At 38.8% G+C, this 24838-nt stretch overlaps 1 protein-coding gene across 1 annotated transcript in view; it reads right to left on the reverse strand.

The window, feature by feature from the left end:
- Positions 1 to 21069: 21069 nt before the first annotated feature.
- The window catches only part of CA10 (carbonic anhydrase 10), a gene marked incomplete at both ends in the record, with an annotated part of 164769 nt that continues 161000 nt past the window's right edge, over positions 21070 to 24838 (reverse strand). Inside the window, 2 exons of the mRNA XM_080356752.1 lie at positions 21070 to 21294; positions 24246 to 24403. Of these exons, the coding sequence (XP_080212878.1) occupies positions 21070 to 21294; positions 24246 to 24403 (383 nt within the window). The remainder of the gene's footprint in view (positions 21295 to 24245; positions 24404 to 24838) is intronic.

Raw genomic sequence — 24838 nt, forward strand, 5'->3', positions numbered from 1 at the left:
TTAGTTTGATGAGAAATTACTGTGTAGCTCTTCATTCCATTAAAAGCAGCCTTTGAGCTCTTATCATGATGGTGATTTGAAGCTATGTGGGGAAAACAAATCAATCACAGTTTACTATTCATAAGTTTCAACTTGCCATATCCCTAACTACCATGTAATGTTCTAGAGCAAAATGTGCTGTGATAATAATTCACGTTTTATTGCAGCTTCCTGCTAGCAAGGTGCCCACGTCTCCCTTCAACATACATACCTTTGTTCTTGTGGAAATGAAGTTCATTTGTTTTGCCTCCCACTGCAGAAGAAATCCACCAGAGGCTCCCTGCCCAAGCTCGGGTTAACTGTGCACAGCACATCTGAGAGGGAGGCAGGTTTAAGATAAAATACCAGGGTGAGGTGGTCTCTGGTCTGGGTCCAGCTGCTTTGTGACATTTTAATGTCACTTACAGGTGATTCTGGGGACCTAACATGCAAAAAGACAGCTGAAATGTTTGTAGAAATATGTTATTTTCTAAAGACCTGAATATTCTGCATGCAGGACCAGCGTTTAGCTCAAAAAGAACGTGACACAGGATCTAGGCACCCCTTGAACATTTACTCTTCCAAAATTATTAGATAGGTACGAAGTCAAAAGCAGTTTCACCTTTAATTTCTTGCTGTGGTGCCATCCAAGAGCATAAGATTTTCTTCTTAACAGGGGAAAAAATACCTAAACAAGACACATTTTTTAAACACTTAAATATCAGTTCAAACAATTGCTGAAAATTAAAGACTGGTCTAGAAAATGTAAAAAGAAACCCCAGAAAATGCTTACACACAAAAAACCTCCACAATTCGCAATGGTTAAGGCTAACACTCCAGATATTCACCTGGGAAGGCCACTGGTAAAAGAGTTGAATGTATAGTCAGCTGTTAACATTGAAGTGGTGACAAGAACCTCTGCGGATGGTTCACTAATGGTAACTGTGTTCAGACAGGAAAATAAATGTTGATAACTAAGTAAAACTAAGTCCTATCCTCTGTTGAAAGACCTTGAAGGGATTTGCAAGGGAAGAACAGGGTCGTAAATGAAATGGAGTCATCCATTATTTCATTAAACCTATGGGAACTTAATATCTTTGGGACTGCTACCCTTTTGCTGACTTTATTAAGGCCAGCCAACAGGCTAAGTCATTATTACAAGGCCTGATAGACACACAGGTACAGTAATTGCTTGAGCCTCATTTCGTTAGTAAATTAGGCCAAAAATAGAATGGAGAAACCTCTGAGTGGCAGGACTTGCAGAGCTGTAGTTTTAATTTTCCACAACAAGGCCCATTAGAAACAAATTGCGTGCATCAGTGACTGTCCTTTCCTCAGCACATAATGGTAAAATGCACGTGTTTCTAACCCTGTTATCTTGGTATTTCCTAGCTCTAATAAATACAGAGAATTTATGAGCAACAGAGGATGTAATATTCTGAGCCGGAGCCATTCTGCTATCTTTCTCATTAAAAGCAATATTGAGGCAGGATCACTGGAACTTCCCACAGATGTTCAGACCTTCACTGTACCTGCTCCTTTGTAGGAAGGTTTCACATAGTAATATGATAAATCTCCAAAGGGAAAAATATTTAGCATCTGCCTGCAATTAATTGTTTTCATAGATCAGCGTCTGCTTCTCCTTCTCCACCTCTGTTATCATTAAAAATGGTAATAGTCCAGGATTGTGCCTGTCAAAACATATCCAAAAAGATAAAGTTACAGAAATACAGATGTTGTGGGGGTTTAGAGCATTTCTCATTCAAACTTTACATATGACTGAAGGTAAAAAATGTCTCGTGATTGCTTTGCATCTTTACTTTCTTTTGGGATGACTTGTCAAAGCCGTAAAGCTCCACTTAACATGAAGGTTTTTGCTTAAAATTCTAGACTAAGTTTGAATGAAGTAACTGAAATTAACAGCATGCTACTATGCAGACTAAACTATCTGTTGTTGCACTGGAAAGGTAATTGATGGTATTCTAATCAGCATTATTATGTAAATGCTGGAAACGGCAGCTCAAGTTGGAATAATGTATTGTTTTAAAGAAACTTGACAAGTTTAGAAACCCTTTTTATGTGAAGTTTCCATTTTCTGCAGCTGGTTTGTTGAAATCTGTCCTCCTCTAAATCTTATGAGGGAGTGGAGTGACAGAGAAGCAGCTTCAGTCAGAATTTTGCTTCTGAAACAGCTATGATAAATAAGCTGAAAGATTTGCAGTCCATCTTTCAGAAATTTCTAGTAATCGTTCCTATTGAATGAGCTGGAAACACCATGAAAACATTTCAGTATTCCTGCTTCTGGTTTGTTTGAGGCTAAAGTGGTACAGACATGTCTGAACAAGGTGGAAGAGATGGGAAATTCTTTAACAACAGTGGTATCAATTTACAGATTTCTTTTGTGTCCAGGATGGGGCTTTTTTGTCATTCATGGTCTCCTATTGCAAGAAAATAACAGCTTACATTCGTAAAATAATGTAAGGGAAGTATGTCTTGGTAGATGGTGATACATCATATTGGAAGAGGTTGCAAGCACCCAGATTTTGAGTACAGAGTTATTGTAGCACCTCACATTTACCAAATATTGCCTGTGATTTGGAGGGAAAAGGTTTTTTGCATCCCACAATACTTGCGGTGTTTCTAAGCTTCCCACATAAGGAAATCAGTAGGATGACAGATCTGTGTTCCAGTCCTAATGCTGTGTAGAACAAGCTGCAGACACGTCTTCAGTATCAGACTATAAACACCACATGATCAGATCTTTCACATTAAATCCTCTCTTGGTCTATTGCATTGATTTCATGAAATCATAAGTCTGCCTGTTCAGTACAGTATCTATTTGATTATGCGTTTTGATGTTGCAGCATATGGTTGTATCAAATATCCAGGCTTTTCATCAAAAGACAATGTCTATCCTTGTCTGCTGTTTGACAGGAGTCATTGAAGTATGTGAATTATAATTGAATAAAATATGCAGTACGATTGCTTTACCTGAAGATGTATCATAAGTCATGAGTAGCCAGTAAGTTATTTCCTTTTGTTCTTTGATGAAATACTCAAATAAATTACTATCTGAGGGACTGATTTAGAAGTAGCAAGCAGACAAGAGAGAGCATATATTTGCCTCTTAAAGTTTAAGGAGAATTGGTGGTAAATAAATAAGTTGGGGAGGTCTCTCAGAGTATGTTACACTGGTGGGATTCAGACACACAGAGGATTGTGCATTGAGCAGAAGGAAGGCTGTATGTTCATTATATGAGAAATGTACTGCAGTACAAAGCACAAATTTTGGCTATAATGTGGTTCTTACTCTTGATTACACTGGATAAATATTGTGGCCAATGGTCCTCTTGATTTCAGTGGGAGCAGAACTTGACACATGAACTGCTTTTTCAGCTTTGAGGAACTAATTCTTCGAAGAGTTTAAAAAGTGAGGTGAGAGCAGGCATACTCATTACAAAGGTCTATTTTTGTGGAGTCCATTAACACAGTTGGAAGACAATGGTAATGCTATTAAATAAGTACACTTGAAAAATGCTTGGGAAAATTGTCTTGTTAACAGGAACCAATGAGCTGGTAACCTGAAATTAGACCAGTGGGACTTATTACACTTTAGAGATACTTGGAGCTAGAGGCAGGATTATCAAGATTTTAAGCATAGAAGAATATGTATTTTTAAGTTCCAAGTTAGATGGAGAAAGTGTGGTTACATGTCTTTAATATATCCTGTTCTGTGGTGTGATCTCTAAAGGGCTACAACGTGCCTATTGTTTTAGATACTATCTAATTAATTGCAATTTGATTATCTTTCCAGTGGCCAGCATGTTGTGGGACCTTGCTTTGGGTTGTATCGTTTTACAGTTTGCAACTAAATTGGCCCAGGTGCAAAGCTATGATGTGTGATTGTGCCTTCTAGACTGGTGACCTCTTCTTTCAGATTTGAAGAACTGAGACCCTGATGTAGTCACAGCTTGCTCTACAAAGGCACATTTACGCACTTCAAGTCTTTCTGCATCAGATATCCTCACTGTTCAATCAAAAGCTTCCTTGTGACTGTGTGTTCTGACACCGCATCTACTTGTGTGTCTCTCTTGTGCGTGTCCATGACCAGAAACGTTTTTATTCTGCAATTTTTGACACCTATTCAGTCCGATTTACCAAACTGTGGAGGGCTCAGTTTTGTGTGAAGTTACAAAGAAGAGTTAAGCTGATCTTTGCTGTACATAAAGCAATTTATAAGTGAAAAGAATCCCTCTGGAGTGCTGCTCTACCTGCTTTGTTCTTGAAGAAAGTGTAACTATTTAGGGATTCTATAAGCTTCTGATTCAATTCCTGGATTTTCATTGTGAGGGACGACAAAAATAAAAAATAGGTCAAACTTTGGGGAAATTCAAACCTGGATTTGCAGAAGAAAATTCGGTTTTGTTATGTGCTTAATTTCTGCTGATCTGGCACAGAAAGTGTGGCCATGTGATGAGTGGGGCAGAATTGAAGCTCTGAAGCTTTTGGGGTTTCTCTTTACTTCAATAAAGATGCTCAGCTCACCTTAGAATCAGGCCTTAAATGTCAGGTTTTTTTGATCACATTTAAAAAGGTGACTCCTCATCTGAATGAATAAATGTCTGTTTTAATTCACTGCCTTTTTTTGGAAAGTATTAGTTGCAATTAAGGATGCTCCAAACAACTTTGAATTAAGTCATCCTGCTACAACTTTGGAGGCAATTGCACCAGTATTCATTATTTTTCAAGCTTTCTTCATCAATTTCTGAAGAAAATGGCTCAGACTTCTTCAATTGAATAAACATGAATTTTGGAAGACTTATGAATAGGGAAAGGTTAATATTTTAAACTCTGTGGGTGTTTTTCATGTTGCTTGCTGACCAAAACTTCAATTAGAGTGAGTGAGAATTTATTCTTGAGCTTAAAAATCTAAAATTTTAGCAAAATCTGGATACAGAAAGATGTTTTTTTCTACAACTCTATTATAATTTAAGTCCCTATTATAATTAGTGTCACTTGATTTTAAGAATGTTAAGCCATTAGAAATGCTCTAACAGCTTAGGAGATTATGTAGCGTACAAGCCAGCTGGCAAAACTGAAAGTGGAATATCTGTTGTGATGGTCTTGGGAGCAGCAGAGTTCCTCTCCTGTACTTGGGTGGTTTATTAGGCTTCCAATTCCTTCACAATAAAGTGCATAAGCCTTTTTAATAAAAATATTTTTATATTGGGAAATGTTACTTTCCATCTTGACATTTTGAATATTTGAGATAAGAAAACTTTCAACAAATTGACTGCATTCCCCTTGTACATAGGTATTTTTTACTAAGATACCTTTGCATATACTACACTGAGTTGTTCAGTGCTTTTATCTCGACAGGTTTTTCTGTTGGGCAGACCTGGCAGAGCCAGCATGAATGAGACTCACTTGAATTTGTGAATGAAAGGAAATCTTAAATGACAAAAATGAAGCCAAGCCGGGTAGTCTTATTCGGCTCAGCGGAGGCACTTGGCAAGTAGAGTTTGCTTGGTGGTTCAGATTGTTCAGGTTTTATTCGCGTCCCTGGCTCCTTATTCACAGAAGCAATTCCTCTGAAGTCGGTAACATTACTAGTGTGAGCATTTCCTTATTTTGTGAAGAGGTGAATTCTCAGTTCATTCCACTGCAAGAATAAAACCTTTGCTTATTTATTTGAATATGTGGGAGGACTGGCATTATTGCTGCTGTCTATTTCTTTTATCCACTTGAATTCCCCTGTAAATTATACGTGTGAGTTTGGTTATTTGTCAGTTGTAATCCAGGCAGGCCATGAGCTGCTTTGTCTTATGGTCATGCACAATCAATAACAGAGGAAGCAACTCCTGGCAATTATTAAATGGATTTTGGCTTCCTTCTGTTGATAAATGGCTTGTGAACAGATGGCAAAATTTTAAGATTTAGTTAAACATCAAAGTTTTTCCTATTCTGCCACCTGAAAGAATCAGATCTGAAGCCAGTTGGGCAAGTGTAAATTTACTGTCAATGTCTGGTGAAATAATTTATGCCTTTTTTTTTTAATTAGTGAAGAGAGTAGAGAACTTCCGAGGAAAAAAAAGTGCTGTTGTGTATAGTCAAGGGAGAAATGGAATTTAGAAAACAAACAGCTTTTTGTACATTGCGTGCATTTTTGCATTTATACGGAATTTTATCAATGATCGTCTCTTTCTGATTTATCATTGAGGATTAAGCCATCTATTAGATAATCATAAGCTATGTGTAGTCATTGAGGCAAAAGTAATGCAGGTGGATTTAGATGAGCCTGGGCTTGAAATTAGAGACTCTATTGGTAACCGAGACCAGTGCCCAAAGGAAAATTGACATGGAGATGTGAGGTGAAAATTATACGAAGCAATTAATGATTTCTGTTTCCATTCTCTCTTTTTCTTCTGTGGAATTTGAAGAATCTCAGTCTTTTAAAATTCTAAGTTGCATCTCTGACCACATGATAAATTTGTGATTATCTAATCCAATTTATATGGTAAGAGGGTAATTTCTTTATTCTCTGTATTACTATTCTTGTCCGTGATTTGGTAATTCCCTGTGGAGGACAGGTTCTTTTATATGGTGCTTAAATCTGATTCTAATCAAATGTAAAATCTGAAAGAACTAGGAAGCATATAAAATAATGCTTGAACACTGGCAATAACCATATGGGTTATTTTAAAGCAAGTTGTAAACAAATTTTCTGCAACACCATACTATAATAAACATAGCACTAATGATCTTGATATTGTAATTTATCACTGTATTTCAGATGGTCCGCACTGCGCACAGGGAAGTTGTGAGCAAGGGGATTAACTGAGTGAATGGTCTGCAGGACCCAGAAACAGCCCTGGGGGCTGATTTCCCAAGGAGGATTGTGAAACTGGGGGGCTGAGGAAATGGAGACATGACCTGGCCTTGTGGATTATCCAAGGGTGGGGGAACCTGGGCTTGGGCAGAGAAAGGGGCAATAAGGAGGAGTAAGACGGGATTAACATGATTATAGCATGTAATATTTTACACAATATCATGTTTTCAAGCATTTAGAAGCTCGTTCTGGAAGAGTGGTGGGGTAGGAAGGCAGCTGGAGTCCAATAATGTTGTAGATCTTTCTGTACCTATAACGGTAACATTTTTCCTGGATTGCTGTAACTCCTCATGCCTTTCTGCTCTTTAGCTGTGCATCCAGTATATGCACAGCTGTCTGGCTGTTAAAATCGGCTGAATATAGTGGCCAGGTAAGCTAAACATCAGCACAGAGTACTCTGTGATCACTCTATCACTAGGTGTATGCTGTAGGTGAATGAAACAATGGAAAGAGAGCTTAAACACAAAGCTATTTGAATTGCAAAAAGAAATTTGTAATTGGGTGGAAAGACCTTTAACTTGCACAGCAGGGACTAAACTTTTGCTGGAAAAGATGTGCTTAGGTGCTGCTTTGAGCGGCTACAAAAGGTTGTGATTTCTTGTATTAAGACAACTTTCTGCCTATAAGTGATTTGGCACTTACATGAAGCCTTTGATTTGAGAAGCTCAGAGCACCTGACAGATGTGAATACAATCTCATGACCCTGCTGTGATCCAGCTGTTTGGCATTCTCCCCATCTAAAAGATGGATGTTCCCCAGTGGAACAAACACAAGTGCTTGATGCAGTTGGCTTTCTGAGCACAGCAACATTGAGAAACTTGCAAAATGGGAAGTTCTTCAGAAGTTTAGACATTTTTCCAAGAAGCATCTTGGTTTTTGCTTGCACTTATTTTTATTTTACACCCCCTCCACCCTCACCCAGTATGTTCTAGATGTAGTCCGGTTTGTCAGTGATCTTTGGTTAGCGTGGGAAGGGGGCAGGGAGAAACCGTGTAATATTTAAAATAAGCTATCACTTCAATTTGTCCCAGCACTGATACCAGGGTGCCAAGAAGAACCAAACTGTCCCTGAAATGGCCCTTGAAGCAACTTTAGCATTTGCTGAAGGAAATGTAATGACACTTTGAAGGAGGTAATAGTACATTAGGATTTAAAATATTTTTTTTGCCTTTTCTTAGCATAAAAGATACTATCACTGGGGGTTCCTTACAGGTGTTAAGCATCTTATATTTTATTTAGGTCACATTGCTCAGCCTTCCTTATTTTGTCTTCTAATGCAAACTGCTGTTATTTCAGTCTGAACACCTGAGGAAGAACTAAATGCTCAGCAGTAGTCCAAAATGAGTACTCCATTTAATCCCATCACACAGCCATCATAATTGAACAAATGAGTGTATGTGCTATTTCCATCAAATTACTAAAGCTGTCATTTTATTAATGCTTTGACGTACTAAAGGTGGCACTTCTGCTATTTGCTTCTGTGCTCATTTTGCCCCATCCTTTGTGCCAGCAGAGGCGTTTCCTTAGGGAGCCAGGTTAAAAATGAATATATATATATATATATATATTTACACATATTTTAATTTGGTTTTGTGATCTAACTCACGTGTCTCACAAATGGCTCTTCAGGTACAAGGTTCTGAGGCAAGACTGAATGGTTTGGGGAGGGATAACTGGAAAAAGGCTGTGATCCAAGTTAAAAGCTGCTTCTAACTTCGGTGTTGGCTTATGCAGCTTAAGGTGTTTCCAAAACCATTGCCTTGAAACCAGAGGAGCTGAAATGGCCCAGGTCTGTCCTGTAGCCACAGCGATACTTGCATACAGGAGAAGAGTGAAAAAGATTTTAGTGATAAAATGGGAGAGGAAAAAAAGAAGTCAAAGGTTCTCCATGCATAGAGCTCTAAAGGGCTCTAAAACGATACCTTGTGACTGACTGATCAGTTCCTCCTTAGAGCGTTTTTTGCTGGGGTAAGAAAACTTCAATTTCTCGAACTACCAAATCAAATCAATGCCTACACATATTGACTTGAAATCTAATCTACATGTTCTTTGTAAATCAACACGTCTGAAAAGTCTCCTTGCATACAGTAGAAAACTAGACCTTGAATTATTACTAAACATTTAAATTCCCCTTTGCGTCAATATATTTTTACTTGCCTTGTTGCATAGACTACTTTATAAATTAATTGCCTTATTAAAGTATGCAGATTTATGTAAGTTTATTGTCCTGTTGTACCTGGTTTTGCTCATAAACAACTCTAAGTGCAGTGATTTAGAAACGCTGCAGATAACTTATCAAGTCGGAATGCAGCTGTGTGTTTTTCTGGGCCCTCTTTGGATCATGGCAGTGCAGTAGCTCATTTGAATACATTGCTGCAGTGCTATTGAATTCATGCAGTGTTTGTGGGTTTTCTTGCAGCTCATGTCTCTTTCTTTTTCTCCCCTCTCTATGTGCTAAATGTAACTGCTGGCTGTTGAGGATGCACTGTAAACAAGCCTGGAAATGTATAAGCATATGCTCTTGAAATGATGATTACAGACAATAGTTTGGCAATTAGTTTTCTGTATCAATGTGCTTGTTTCGAAGCCAGATGGCTATCAAAAATCCTAGCACACCATAACACTTATTGCTTCACAAGATTTATTTTCTAGAAAACGATCATACTGCGTATTTAAAAGCAGAAAAATGTTGTAGAAAATATGTATGTTTATTTAGTTTGAGACACGTCATATGTTTCCATATGGAGACTCTAACGTGGCACTGTTGAGATAGATGTAGTACAGTTACACATTTACCTTGGCGTGGTAGTTTACACATAGCGCTGTGTTGCCCTGCTTGGTGTTCTCCAGTAATTTCGGGCACACCAAAGGCTCTAGAATCCCCCGCTGCATGAAGGATGGATTTGTGCTGGAAAATAAGCTTTATGTAGGGCTTGGCTTTTCATTCTTCTGTTCACCTGAGATTCTAGGTACAATCACATTTGTATAAATTACCATGGATAACAGAGATGGTACAAAAGTTAGTACAAAAGGTACTTTATTTGCTTTTGGAACAGCTGAATGTCAAATGAATGTGTACTAAGCCATTATTGCCTTGTAGCAAACCAGAGAAAACAACAGTCAATTGCTATAGTTACCGCATGGGGTTTTCTGTTTGGTTAATAAAATGTGTTGATATATTCATGTACATTTTGTATATGCTGAAGCCATATCAAACCCCATCTTAGTTAAAGAATATATCTTAAGGATGCTGGAGAATATTGAGACTTAACTCACCAATATCTTGGTGTTTGAGAACCCTGTATGACACATTCTGTGAGCGCGAAGAGAAACAGAATTACAATGCTGACATGAAGCCGGGTTCAAAAGTAAAATTTATTGTGGCAGTGTCTGGATGTGTCTGAAATTTAAGTCCCTAACATACTGGACACAATTATAGCTACTATTGACTCTTACAAAATTCAGAATTGTTGAAGCCCTCACCAAGTAATATTTAGTTTTTACTGCAGTAGGAAAAATATTTGTATTTATTGTTTACGCAATAGGTATTGTTTATGCAGATCTCCAAACAACAGCCACCTTCTGGCTCTTTTAGGTCACTACTCACCTAAACACTATGTGAAAGTAGCGGATTTTTTCATAGAGTTTGAAGTATTTGGAAGAACTGCAGTGTATTATTTCCCTTGCATTCTTCTTTAAGTAACTGAGAAACATTTACACTCTAGTTACAACAAAACGAAGAATTTTAGCTTCAATGGCAACTTTGTGGGCGTGAGCTCCCCTATTTTGATTCAAAGAAATGAAGACTGCAAGTTTTCGGTATTGCGTAAGCTCTGAGCCCTTAAAAATAGTAATAATAATAATAATAAAGGATATTTCTGTGCTCATGAAAGAAATCTGATGTGTTATGCTGGGCAGAGTAAAGGTGCTCAGCTCTAGCATTGCAGCAGGATGTTTGATGTTTTCATGTCTGTGTACAAGGACGTAAAGCAGCTGCTGGGGGTGGTTTGGTGCTTTCAGCTTTACTGGGGGTTTTCTGGCTAATCCAAAGGAAGTGATAAAACATGTTGAGCAAGTGATTTATAGCAGGCTGGAGTCCAGCTGGGTGATTATATCCAGCACTTGAGGGAAGCAGAGGGTATGGAAATAAATGTGTCAGAAATATAATGAAATGTTTTGTGCTGCTGTCAATGGATGTATAATTACAAACACCGCCAGCATCACCTACCTACAGGGAGGGAACAATGAACCAGGCTACATTTGTGAACTTACTTCTTGCTCTATAGGAATTTCCCAGCTTTTCTCTTACCTTGCAACCCTGTTGTTTTTCTTTTTAATTGAAAGGGAATAATAAAAGACTTTCTCTACCTCAAATACAAAGTAGATTCATTCAAACCTGTATGATTTTTTTTCATAAAACAGTAAACAACTAATGTAAACACCACCAACTCGAAAACAGCTGTGGTGAAGTTGTAACTTAATGTCTGTTATTTGCTTTGGGATTATTTGTCAGGGCTTTTTTAACCTAAGCAGTGAATTTGGATACTAAACTTAAGAAGCTACCCTTGCTGAATGCAAATCAGAAGGGATGCTGCCTTTTTGAATACTGAATTAGACGACAAGCTAAACAGTGACTTGAAAGTAAAGTATACCTGCAAGCCCAGTCCTTTACTCACAAACACTTGAATAAACTTATTCTAAAGTCTTTGCTATGCTATGAATAAGAGGTGGGTTTTTTTGTTTTTTTTTTTTGTTTGTTTTTTTGTCATTTAGTGGTTGAAATGTAGATGTATAGATTCTATATGTTAAGTGGTTTAATGCCATATAAGTAGAGGGTTTAAACTGCCCACATTGTTCTGTTTGGAAAGATAGGATGGGTGGGATAAGGAAGGTGTTCTAGCTTAGTAGTACATTGGTCATGATATTTATAGTTTGTCTGCTGGCTTGCCTCTTAGGACACATTATTACTTGGCTTCTTAAAGAGTGATTCTAAAAGGTTGTATAGACACTCTAAACTTTTCTCTTTCATCATCTTCCTTTTGAAGAGAAGAACTAGATCCTTGCAAACTGTGTTTTATGTTTTCCAGTAATCATTTTTAGCAGTACTTAGTGCTTTCTAAAAGACACTTCTAAGGTGTCAGTTTTATACAACACCTTTTGATTCACTTTGCAGCTGAATTTACTAAATCCTTCGGCGACCAAGAAATGTTGGCTTCAGACTGTGTATTGAGTATTACCCTGTGAACTTACTGGCATCTCAAGCATAACTTCAGTGCATCATTCAGTTGGATAGACCTATTGTACTAATTAAAAATCCATCAAAGTTATGGCATGCTTCAGATCCTTTAGTCAAAAGAGACATTGCATTCAGAATGTGAAATTTAATATCCAATTCTTATACTTGATAACCTATGTTTATGTGTGTTTAAAGGGGGTAACAGAAGTCTCTCTTCCACCCCCCAATTTACTCTCCAGGTGCCTTTTATGCTTTTCTGGTGGTTGTATTTGTTCTTATAATGAGTGCAGTTCAGTAATATGAAATTACTTGGTAGACTCTGCCCCTCAAAAAATTATATGACCTGCTCTTTAAAAAAACCAAACACAAACCCCAAACCAACTGACCAAAACAGACCACAAAACTGAGTAAATGTTTACCTTGAAACAAATTGAGGAAACCTATTTTTGATTCTTCTTTTTTGCTGGTTAATCAAGGTTATGAGCATCAAATCTGTGGGGGAAATTGAGGATGTGAACTATTTGGAAAGGGAGTATATACAGAAACACAAGGAGAAAAAGCAGTTAAGTGCGGAAAGCAAAGAAGATTGAAGGCCAGACTGATCATGCTTTCAGACTATGTAAAGAAAAAGAGTATTAGTGGCAGAGATTTGAACTTTTTTCTGGAGACATAAGATTTAAAAGCCTTAATTGAAACATCAGTTCTTTCTTCTACACTGAGAGCATGGAAATCCCTCTCACAGATACACATAATATCATCAAGAAAGGAGAGATTCAGACAGCAACATCTGTAACTTTAAAGGAACATTTTAGCTTTTTAAAGATGCATTGGGGTTAGTTTAAAGTACAGGGATTTTTAATCGAAGATATTCAGGCAGATGTTGATCCTACCCAACTTCCCAGCCTGAACTCTCTTCTCTTCCATAATGGGATCAACTGCTGCTACTTTAATGCAGCCCACAGCATCCTCCCATGTGTGTCACAGCTGGCGTGGCTGTGCCACCATCCAGCGAGACCTGGACAGGCTGGACAGTTGGGCAGGGAAAAATTTAATGAAATATAACAAGGGCAAGTGCAGAGTCTTGCATCTGGGTAGGAACAAGCCCAGGTTCTAGTATAAGTTGGGGAATGACCTATTAGAGAGCAGTGTAGGGGAAAGGGAACTGGGGGTCCTGGGGACAGCAGGATGACCATGAGCCAGCACTGGGCCCTTGTGGCCAGGAAGGCCAATGGTACCTGGGGTGGATTAGAAGGGGGGTGGTCAGTAGGTTAGAGAGGTTCTCCTGCTCCTCTACTCTGCCCTGGGTAGAGGTACATTGTGTCCAGTTCACTTAAGCTGTCTAGGTTATTCATAGCAATATAGTCAACCTGCCGTCCTTTTTCAGGTGATGCTGGCATGAAAAACCTTATTTTTCAGCTTGAGAAATGCCTTTATGGAGGGTATTCCAGAGATGACATGTCCATGTTGGGCTGGAACAGTGTGTGAACAGACTAATTCCCATTTAATTTATTGCACGTACTCTAAATAAACAGGGCTCTTCTAAAAAGAAAAAAAAAACCCAACTAACTATTGTCAGTGTGAGGGTACCAGGGATTGGATGTTTCTCCATAAATAGCAGCAGCTGTTTATTACAAACAGAGCCATCTGTGGTGCAGTCTGCCTGGCGAACGTGCACGAGCCTATGGCTTGTACAGGTGGTTAAATGGTCCAAAATGATCCACACTAACGCTACAGATTTCCCTTTTAATAGAGAACCATGGTGACTACTGAGGTTACCAGGCAGCAGTAAGTGTTCTCTAGAGCTGGTGTTTTTTCATATGGTCACTGAAAATACAAGTAAAATTTCAAGAAAAGCTCTTAGTTGTTTTATTCTCACATTGAGAAAAGCTGGTCTGTGGAAACTGAACAAACCCTACCCCATCCCTTTGTAAATATACGAATGTAAAACGGGAAGATTTGATTACATGTCAAGGGTCATCTTGAACGATTTTTAATATTGTTAAATAATATCTTGACTATAAATTAAGATTATTAACAAATTATGAGTGCTTTGTGGTTTTCATGGCCAGTTTGGTTTCAGCTAAAAAGCAACTTTGTTATAAAAAGATTGCTGTTATTCTTGAGGACTAACCTGCCTCCTTCTCAACTGATCGTCCTACACCTTCCCTCCTGCTACCTGAGTGTCCTACTGCCACATGGTTTTCAGTTCTGGTAAATCTGATATTTCGACTCTGCTTATGAGTAGCAGTGATTTTTAATGGAAAGGGTTGTTTTAGGGAAATATCACGTTTCTGTTTGTTGGCTGTTGAAAAGGAAGGAAGAATGCATATTTTTTTTTCTAGACATTCACCTGAAGTATTTTTCATTATGGTGATATCTTTGATGAGGAATAGTAAACTAAGAGTGTAAAGGTACAATGTTAATAATACATAATTATTTTGCTACATAATTATAATTTTGCTACAGCATGGAACTGCATAGAAAGTTATCCAATAAAATAATCCATTGAGTTATCATCTTTCAAAGCCCTGGACCAAAAAGCTGCACGTTAGTTGAATGCCAATGGGCTATTTAAAAATAACGTTTCATTGGAAAGGAACAGCTAATTGTACTATAACAAAAATAAATGTAAATGCATTTTCTCAACTGCATTTATTTACACCTTAAAGGATAAATCATCTTTCTCATAAGTCAAAAAGCTTTGAATTAACCGAGGGAGAGAAAATAAATGCACAGTAGGCGACTTCTTGACAGTCTTGTCAATATACATGTTTGGTACTGACAACATGAAAAATTATGGTATCAACCTAAAAAATGAAAATCCTCAGGGCTCTGAAAACATGAGATGAAGATGATAGCATCTGTATGCCAGAGTTGTGATATATGAATCCCCCTAACCATTATAGAATAATCAGGGAGTGCCATGTGTATGGCACTGTGTGTGTATAAAAATAGAAATGAAAGTTACAGTGTTCCGAGCTGTAGGGGAGAGAAGAACTGGTGTCTCTTTATTAACACTGGTTAAACAAACGAGCACATAGGTGAATATCAAAGAAATCTCACAGGTTTAAGAGAAATCTGTAGTAAATTTTAACTCGCATAATACTACAAAGCACAAGGTGGTAACTTAATGGGCTTTTTACAAACATGTTCATCTTGTCCTTTAGAATAGTATGCAGATTGTGGAAAGGAACTTGCTTTGATTTGGTAAAATTAAGAAACAAATTGGAATACACAAGGAAAATTTTGCTATTAAATGAATAAATATAAGTCTGCTTACAGTGCTCAAATGAACTTCAAATGTGCTGGCTACAGGGATGTAAGCGAGGACACAACGCTGGGCTGACTCTGCTGTTTGTTTTTAAAATTGGACTGTTGTCGAGTTTATGTACTACTGTATAGGCTTACTGTATGGGTTCATATGGGTTCATATGGGAACAGTGTGTTTCACCTGGTCTCTAAGTCTTCATACAGATCCTGCAATGTTTGCCTGCGGTTTGCTATCTGGGAGAGGTTCTTGAAATAAGTTCTGACTGACTCAGAAAAAGGGTTCTTCTCAAGTCTGGGTGATGCAACCTGAACTCAGACTGTGTCTCTATCTGATCTCTATTCGTTTTTCTTTTCTGCCTTTAGGACTTGAACTTCTGCTCATTTGCTTTGAATGACAAAGTTTTGGAAAACTGAAGAGATTCTGCTTCATGTCCAAGAAATTCAGAGTGGAGGATACAATCATGTTTCACCTCCCTGCAGGTAACATCCCTTCTTTCAGCAGTTTTGGAGTTGGGATTCATGAGACTCTGTGGTCAAATCAGGATTATTGGGATTTGGTGGGAACTGGAGAGTGCTCTATGACAGGTCATGATTAGGTTACATCTTTGCTCTTTGGTAAAGGACCGACTGTCTTAGACAGATGAGATCACAGATATCTTATGAAAAATCTGAGAGAAGAAAGTGCCATCAGGTTTGAAGCATTCTTGTCTATTGCCCCTTCACTGTGAACACTGGCCAGTCCTAGCTCGATGTGCTCTTTGTATTTTCCTCTTAGACTCAGCAAGCTCCTTCATGAATCTGTCCATCCGTGATGCCTTACAAATGAATACAAGCAATGTGCTGGCTTTGGCTCTAGTTGTGAGTGTCAAATGAATGAACTTGAATGAAGACTACAAGCCTGTGTAGTCTCCCTTGTGTTTGATGTTGGTAGAGAAGATGAGTGCAGTGCTTGTGTCCTTTGCCAGCCTATGGATCTATCAGCGTGTGAGGGAAGGGGTGGGACGATGGCCCCAGGTAGCACCTGGTGAGGTTTCAGCGACAGAGGATGTGTCACTATGTCACTGCCAGGGATAAGGTCCTGGATTATTTTTCAGTTGTCAACAAGCATTATAGTGGTGTATGTGATGAGATACGTTAATTTTTTAGCTTGCTGTTTCTCATGCATTTGTACGTACACAGTATGCTTGTGTGCAGTGTCGGGGTCTTAGTGCCAGCTTTTCCTGCTACTGTAACCAAGTGGGCTGTGCGTGTTCTCTCACAGCCTCCACATCTTGCATTTCTGTATCACTGTCCGTTTTTAAGAAGCACAAAAGGTTTACCAGTTAGGGGAGGGTTTTTCACAGTGGAATCAAATGCAGATATTTATTGGGTACTGAAATGCATCAGAATGCACCCTAGAATGTCACCAGAGAAAGGAGCGCTTCACCTACTGCTATAAGAAGGGAGAACAAAATTCTAGGACGAGAATTTTAGCCTTGAACAGCAACAGTCATTGTGCAGTGCTGACAGAAAATAAAGCAAAAGCAATTATGATAGTTCATGAGAGAAGGCTCCTCAGTCTCGTCTAGGTAAAGGATGCAATAAATAACAAAATAAAATAACACTTAGGGATTTGGGGTTTGGGGTGTTTACTATCTACAGTAGGATAACTCAGTTTAAGAATTAAATAATGTATGCACTCTAGAGGATAAATGAAGCAATTGTTCACAGCATGGCATTTTAATGAGTATGGTACTTCATGCTTTTCATTTTGAAAGGACAGTATTCATCTTGAGTTATTCTGAACATGACACAACAATATTTACTACTGGTTTTGTTTTACAATTATTTCATTTTACTCTCACCTCTCTTTCATTCTTAGCCTTACATTTTTGCTTTTAAAGTGACATTTTCCTCTTCTCACAATGTTTTGTTTATCTTGCTGTTTGTGGATTTTATGAAAACCTCTTTCTGAGCTTTGATGAAACAGACTTTGGTATGCTTTGATTGATCATTATTTTTTTCCCCACTATCTGATGTTGCTCAGTAAGCTTTGCGGTGTGCTTATCTTTGTGCTCGCTATGGGCAGCGAGTAGATGCAGGGAAAAATACACAAGCAGTTAAATGGGCTGCAGATGGAAAAGAACTATTTGACGGTGCGATCTGGGCACAGAACTTGGTGTTTGGGTAGAGTTACTTTTTTGAGTAGCCCTGTACTGAAATCTGCCTCGGTTACCTCACCTAGAAAGGGTGGTATGTAATTTTCAAGGCATCTAGAATATCAATATCATTATCTAAATGCTAGAAACTGTTACCTAAACAGTGCTGGTGGTAGTTTTACAGCTCAATTCTTGCTGGTCAGGCAGATCTAATAATTTCTCATGGCATTGGATGGGGATTAGGTTTCTCTTTCCGTATCCCTGGAGGCATTAAAAAAACAGTGATGGGAAATATTGCCCTGTTCTGGCTGTGTCTGTGCTGTGGATCTATCTAAAACTTTATAAGGGCTTCCATTACTGCAGTATCTGAATTGTTTATGTGGTTGTTCCTATATCAACCCTACCCTATTGTGCCAAGGTTTTATTGCATTTTTTTGGGTGTGAGCAGAGATATAAGAGGGGACAGTGATTTGTCACAGATTGCAAGTACAGTCTCTGGTGGAACAAACATCTCCCGAGCCCCGGGCTGTGGGGAAGTCCCAGAAAGCTGATTACTTCTGCTCTTGAATGACCATATTTTCTATTGCAGTGCTGTCAGCTTCTCATTCTGCTCTGTTCACATTATAAATAACTCTATAAATGTGGAATATTTTAAAAGATGGCCTCTCTTGTTGAGCTCTATTCCTATGAATTATACTGATTGCTACTGAGACAAGCCAGGCCTTTCAGTTCATTTTTATGCATGGTATATACCCTGGGTTCTCTTTTTTCCCTGTTTTTTTCTTTCATCAAGATTTCTTTTTCTAAAATATTAATCGTATTTGATCTTTCCATAGTTTGTAGGTTACTTTAAAGTTAAGAGGGAAATTATGAATATTTTCATGAGTGAATGTCTTGAATTAATGTTCTCCTCACCATTAAAAAGGGTAACAGAGGTTTATGTTACTGTATTTATCTGTGTTAAAACAGCTCCAGCACTTACTTTGTCTGCTGGTGTTTCTAAATATCAATTAGAAAATATATTCAAAGTGAAATTGATTTCCAGTGGCTGTGCATAATAAATGGATGTATGCTAAACATAATTACATATTTGAATGCATTAAAGTGCAAGAATGGTTGAGGAAATTTAAGCAAAACTCAACAAAGAACTACAGTAACCATCTACACTAATTGCTCTGGATTTAATTGTACTGTTAAAGACATGGGTGTTTATATTGTAACAGTATAAACTGTTTTAGGAAGAGCTTGCAAAAAGATGGCAAAGTGGTGAAGTTCCAATATGATATCATTTCTATTTATAAATAAGAACTAATTTTCTGGAGGCGTGACGTGTTTGACATAGAATGGGTCAGATTTTTAGTTCTTCACATAAGCAAAATACCCTTACAGCTTTTGTTAAAATAATGTAGAGGAAGCTGTTCACAGATGAAAAGCTCTATCTGGTGAACAAGTATTGACAAATAATCCTTGTGTGAGGTTAGTGCTTTCAAAACGTAAAATATAGAGGAAAGGGCTTCTTTTGTTTCCTGATTTAGGTGTAGGGCTGAAATAATAGCCCTAGAAAGACACCCTTCTAAATTTTTCTCTCCTCTTTTGCATGGGTTGAACTGGAAAGGCTGATGTTCAGAAATGATAGGAAGCAGGCAGCTGAAATGAGGAAAACCTGGTCATTGTGAGCCTTTCGTACATCTGGGTTATGAGGTTATCAGGATGTGGAGAGGACTTTTGAGCTTCAGGCTATGTAGGATATAGGGAACTTCTGAGTAGAGAGACTTTAAATCAAATCCAGCCAATGGCTGGTTAAAGTATTTCAAAATGTCCTTTTTTATGTCCATGAGGCATTTAATGTGCAAATAGACTTAAGAAGCAGATGTTGCCACCACTACCTCTTCTTAAAATAAGCTTCCATAACTTTTTTAAATTTGGAGAAAAAAAAAGAAAGCAAAACAAATAATAAGTCAATTTGACATAATTCTGAATTTCAGTAGTATGCCACTGAGCCATAAAATAAGCAAGGGAGCTCTGTTTCCATGTTCTTTCTTATTTTAAAAACCTGCTCAAGGTCATGGTTTGAATAGAAAAGTAATTGGATTTGAGACACCATATGTTGTGGGATGCTTGTGACATCCCTAATGAATGTTACAGGGTGCTACTTCTTCCAAAAAAATGTTGACATTAGCATCGAAATGACTGTGACATGAAAACTTTCATTAAGAGAAACATCTCAAAGTCAATCTTGTCTGATTTTTTTATTTGTTCCTTCTTCTCCCCATCATAAGATGCCCACTCCTGAAATGCAAAGGCTTTGCTTTCCTTGCTAAGCTCCAGCCTGTCACAATCACTCACCAGACTTTACTACCCTTTCACAATACCTTCTGATTCAGTGACAAATCCTAGACTATAAAAGCAACTAGATTCCATTGCTGCATGTCTCTTGTTAGTCATTTCACAATATTTATGGAGCTGCTTGCAGAGAACATTATTTCTGTGCTCTGTTTTGTAAATCAAATAAGGGTAAATTCTATTAAAAGAAAATATATTTTCAGTTTGTAAAGTTTGAAGAAGTTTCTTTGTCTTGTGTTTGTCTTTTTCAGTGTTTTTGGCTTTGGGAGGCATGAAGATGATATCAAATATGTCACCTTCTTCCTCTAGAGTCTGTCTTTGAATAGTACTTCATGTAAGGAGCCTCAATATAATTTTCATAGAATATATTCTTCCCTTAAATGGCTCAGACAAGCAACTTTCTCATTAAGGTGTGAAAATATATTATAAAGCTGCAAACAACAAATATGAGGAAAAAGAACTTGGTACTATTACTCTGAGATATTAACACTGAAGAGGTAGAAACAGCCAAAAATTGACACTAACCGCGCAAATATCCTAAAAAAGCAAACTGCTATAATCTAAACAAGCTAAACTCATTTCTGCCTTTAAGATGGTGGTTTCTTTTCTCATCCACTTTCTGTGGGCAGCAAGATCACAGTCCTTCCTGAATCACAGTGCAGCATCAAATAGAGCTACATACAGCACCAACATTTTTGTTACTACTGAGTGCAGTTGCTCTAAGCTTGAACTAGGCTTGGTTTTCCCATGTCTTTTGTTCACGTGGTTGTGTGCGCTGCTTGCAAATGAAAAACCTGTGTCAAAATAGAATATGTGGTTTGTACTTGTGCAGAAACACTTCTGTGTTGGAAACCAAAACTGATAGGTGAACATAAATACTACAATAGCGGTAAGGAAGGCCAGACCAATTTGTTTGTTCCCACTACCTGCTTTGCTTGTCACTAATAACTATTTCAGGTGTGGGCAAGCAGGATGGGCTGGTATCATAGTAACCAGCTTCTGTATTTGCTCTCTGCTCTGGCTGGTATTGAAATTTGTGTGATGAAAACTAGCACGGCCGTATCGAGGCAGGGAACCAAAAGGCATGCTGTGTGTTCCTACTGTTGTGCCCTGGTAATAGCGGTCGGTGTGATCTCTGTTGCTTTGCTTGATTTGTAGTGCAGTAACACGGTGAATCACAACAGCACACCCGTACGTCGGCTTTTTGCCGCGTTCCTGCGGGCCCTGCGGCCGGGCTGCTGCAGCCCTGAGCGCTTCCGGGCTTGTGTGGCCTCAGGGCTGTGCAGAGGAGCCCCCTGTGAAATGGAGCTGGTACCAAGGCTGAGTGCCAATCCTGAGTGCCAGTCGAAAGGGTCGGCTGGTAGCTTACCATGCAACAATGAGAGTCCTCGCTCACAGAACTGAGCGTGCAGTTTCACAGAATCACAGAATGTCAGGGGTTGGAAGGGACCTGGAAAGCTCACCCACTGCAATCCCCCCATGGAGCAGGAACACCCAGATGAGGTTACACAGGAAGGTGTCCAGGCGGGTTGGAATGTCTGCAGAGAAGGAGACTCCACAACCCCCCTGGGCAGCCTGGGCCAGGCTCTGACACCCTCACTGGGAAGAAGTTTCTTCTCAAATTTAAGTGGAACCTCTTGTGTTCCCGTTTGAACCCATTACCCCTTGTCCTACCGTTGGTTGTCACGAGAAGAGCCTGGCTCCATCCTCCTGACACTCACTCTTTAGATATCTGTAAACATTAATAAGGTCACCCCTCAGTGTCCTCTTGTCCAGCTCCAGAGCCCCAGCTCCCTCAGCCTTTCCTCACAGGGAGATGCTCCACTCCCTGCAGCATCTTGGTGGCTGCGCTGGACTCTCTCCAGCAGTTCCCTGTCCTGCTGGAACTGAGGGGCCACAACTGGACACAATATTCCAGTTTGCCCTTAGCTTGGAGGCAGCCACTGTTTGCATGTGCAGTGGAAATCCAGACAGTGCTATAATGACTTCATGAGCCAATCTCCTCTATCTAGTTTAGATTTTTTTTTTTTTAATTTTTAAAAGATAGGGCTAATTACTCTTCAAACAGAGGATGAGAAAACATGGCTTTAAATGACTGGTAGGAAAACACATCCCTGCCCTGGGAATAATTATCTTGCTGTGTATGGAAAGTACATGGGAATAGAAGAGTCTGAAAGACAGATGAACAAACTGAAGAGCTGCCTGAGCCAGGACAATACAGGGAGGAGGGAGACAGGCGCTCCAAGCTGAAAACCAACACCAGGGCTGTACATCCACAGTGAGCCTGTATCCCAAATGCCGTGGAAACCTTCAGGCATGGACCCCCTGTCACAGGGTGGTGGAAAAACAGAGTTCAGCGGTTGATCTGGCAGTTCCCTTACAGGGTGGGTGCATCTACCTAAATTAATAAACTGTTTATTCTCCACACACACCAAACTTCTAAGGATTTTCTGCTCTATTTAAATACTGAGGGTTATTTTCCCATCCTTGGAAGATTTACTATCCTGTTTTTCATTTTCTACTCTGAGTATGTGTTTGACACATCTTTAGTTATTAGAATAGAAGCCTGACACTGTAGGAAACAGAAAATGTTTGCCTGCATTATGTTTCACATTATAAATGATTCTTATTCTTCACCGTGCAAACTGGCTCCTTGAATAATTTTACAGCACACTGTTGAGAACTGCAGTAAGCCATTTGCTAGTAAATCAGCATTTCTCACAGCAAACTCTCTATGCTTTGTCAACCATTACATCTAGGGAATAAAATCTAATAAAAAAATCAAAACATAGAGCAGTTGTGGCTGATCTCTGAAAAAATACTGTTTTAAGTATAGGAACCAAACATCTGGGATTTTTTGGGCGGTGTCCATTACTGAAGCTTTGAGATGTACAGCAGAACATGTAAAACATTTGCATTTTTGCTGTATTTCTGGTATTTGCAGTAAAATATACTGATCAGTTGCAGTTCTTGGCTTTTGGAGAAGGTTCAGCTTCTGAAAGCAGCAGCTAAGGAAAGTTTCAGCTTTATTTTCAGATTTCGATGGAATTTTAGTATTGTTTACCATGAGAGCTTTAAAAAATAAAAGAAAAAATGAAACACCTAATATTAAAGATTATGAGGAATACTTAAAATAGTGGAGAGATTTTATTTGATTTCTGTTCGTAGTCTTTGGGGTTCAACCATCCTGCTTTCCAGCTTGTCTTCACCAATTAATAGATGTAGCAGCTCTTTTTATATTATTAAGTTTTTAATTGCAGCTATAATATGTCGATGCCAGCAACAGTTAATAGCAAGAGACTGGTGAACACTTGTATTTTTCTGGCCGTACTGTGATTCTGTGGGGTAAGTCTTCATTGCACTGCTCAGAAAAGTTTGAAAGGGAAGGTTGGGGTTGGAAGTAGCAAGGCGTGAAACCCCCAGAAAATCAAAATGGGGAGAGTAAAGGCAGAGTCTGGCAGAGGCAGGAAGGATTCTGAAGTATTAGCCCAAGGGGTTTTTTTCTTGGTTTTGTAACAAATGTTTTGAAAATTCCTATGGGTGAAACACCGTTGGATGCAAAGTACTTAAAATGATGCTGGCAGCCCGGTGTCTCAGGTACCTGACAAATTAATGGCGCATAAGCAGCAGTTAGTGTTGACATTTCATAAGGCCAAGATGTGGACCAGTGTATGGATGCTCAGAGCAAGCAGTGCTATCCATAAAAACATGAATGTTGGTGATGCTTAAGTTCTTCTGACCTTTTGCTGGCCAACTCACCTTTTTAATTGAGTTGTTTGTTTGATTTTTGGCTCAGTACAGCCCTGCACACCTGCAGTGCAATTGTTCCCAGCCTTGCTCGAGGCCACTAGTGCCTCCAACTCAGCACCATTTCCATTGTGCTCTCTTATTTTAGAGTATACACTTTATAGAGAAATGAGAGGTTTTAAATGGTGAGAAAGGATATTTTTTTGATGCATAGGAGTTTGTTTTATAATAAAAGATCCAAGCTTCCAGGCATTGTTGGAAGCTTGTTGGTTCAGCTTTCAAAGCTGGAACAGAATGGTGGAAGGGCAGAAGTGTGTGGTATCTAGAGGCACAATTATGCTGGAAGTCTTTGCTTTCTGTCTTCATCCCACAGATCCTAATTAGTCCTTATTTTCTGTTTGACCTTTTGATTAAATTATAGGGAAAACAAAGTTTATAATATTTACATTTTTTGAATGCTGCTTGAAACTGAGGCTTTTACGGTGCCGTAAATTTGAATTTTCTTGTGCTTTTTATCATTGGATGAGCTTGATAAGTTTGGTGCCTAGTTTGATATCATATTCTTAACCATGACAGCAGAAGATCAAATCTGAGCATTTCTTACCAGCATTACTTTCTTAATGTCTGTTATCATGGCATGGCAACCTGGTCCTGCCCGGGGTGCTGATGGCTCATCAGGGGCTGCTGCCAGGTTTGCATTCCCTGCTGGCTGGCTTGTGCCTGTACTGTGCTTTATCACAAGCAAACAATCTCGCTCATAATCTGAACAGTTTGCGAAGGGATGGTATCAAGGTAACAAATTCGCATCTCACTACAAAGTACCCGGGCTCTGTGTGCAGCCAGATTTCAGGTGAGCATCGTGGGCAGAAAGCACTCGAGTCGGAGGGATTAGTATGTGCACATGTTGCTGTGCTGAGTAGAAACTGAACACGAGAAAGAAGGTTGTGTCTGTGCCAGCAGTTTCATACTGAAACTTTATCTTTTTGCTTAAAGGCTTTGTGATAAAGTATTGCTTTCTTTGGATGCTGAGCGTCTCTGGACACACAGAAACATATCCGATCTAAAAAACTGGAGCTAGATGTCTAGATTGGAGCACTACCGAAATATGAGAAATATGTAAGATATTTAATTTCAAGCTTTTGTTTGGTCTTTTCTTCTACTGCAATCTATTATTAAAACAAAAACCTAAACAAATCA

Source organism: Nesoenas mayeri, assembly GCF_963082525.1.
Source record: "Nesoenas mayeri genome assembly, chromosome: 19".
Lineage (NCBI taxonomy): Eukaryota > Metazoa > Chordata > Aves > Columbiformes > Columbidae > Nesoenas > Nesoenas mayeri.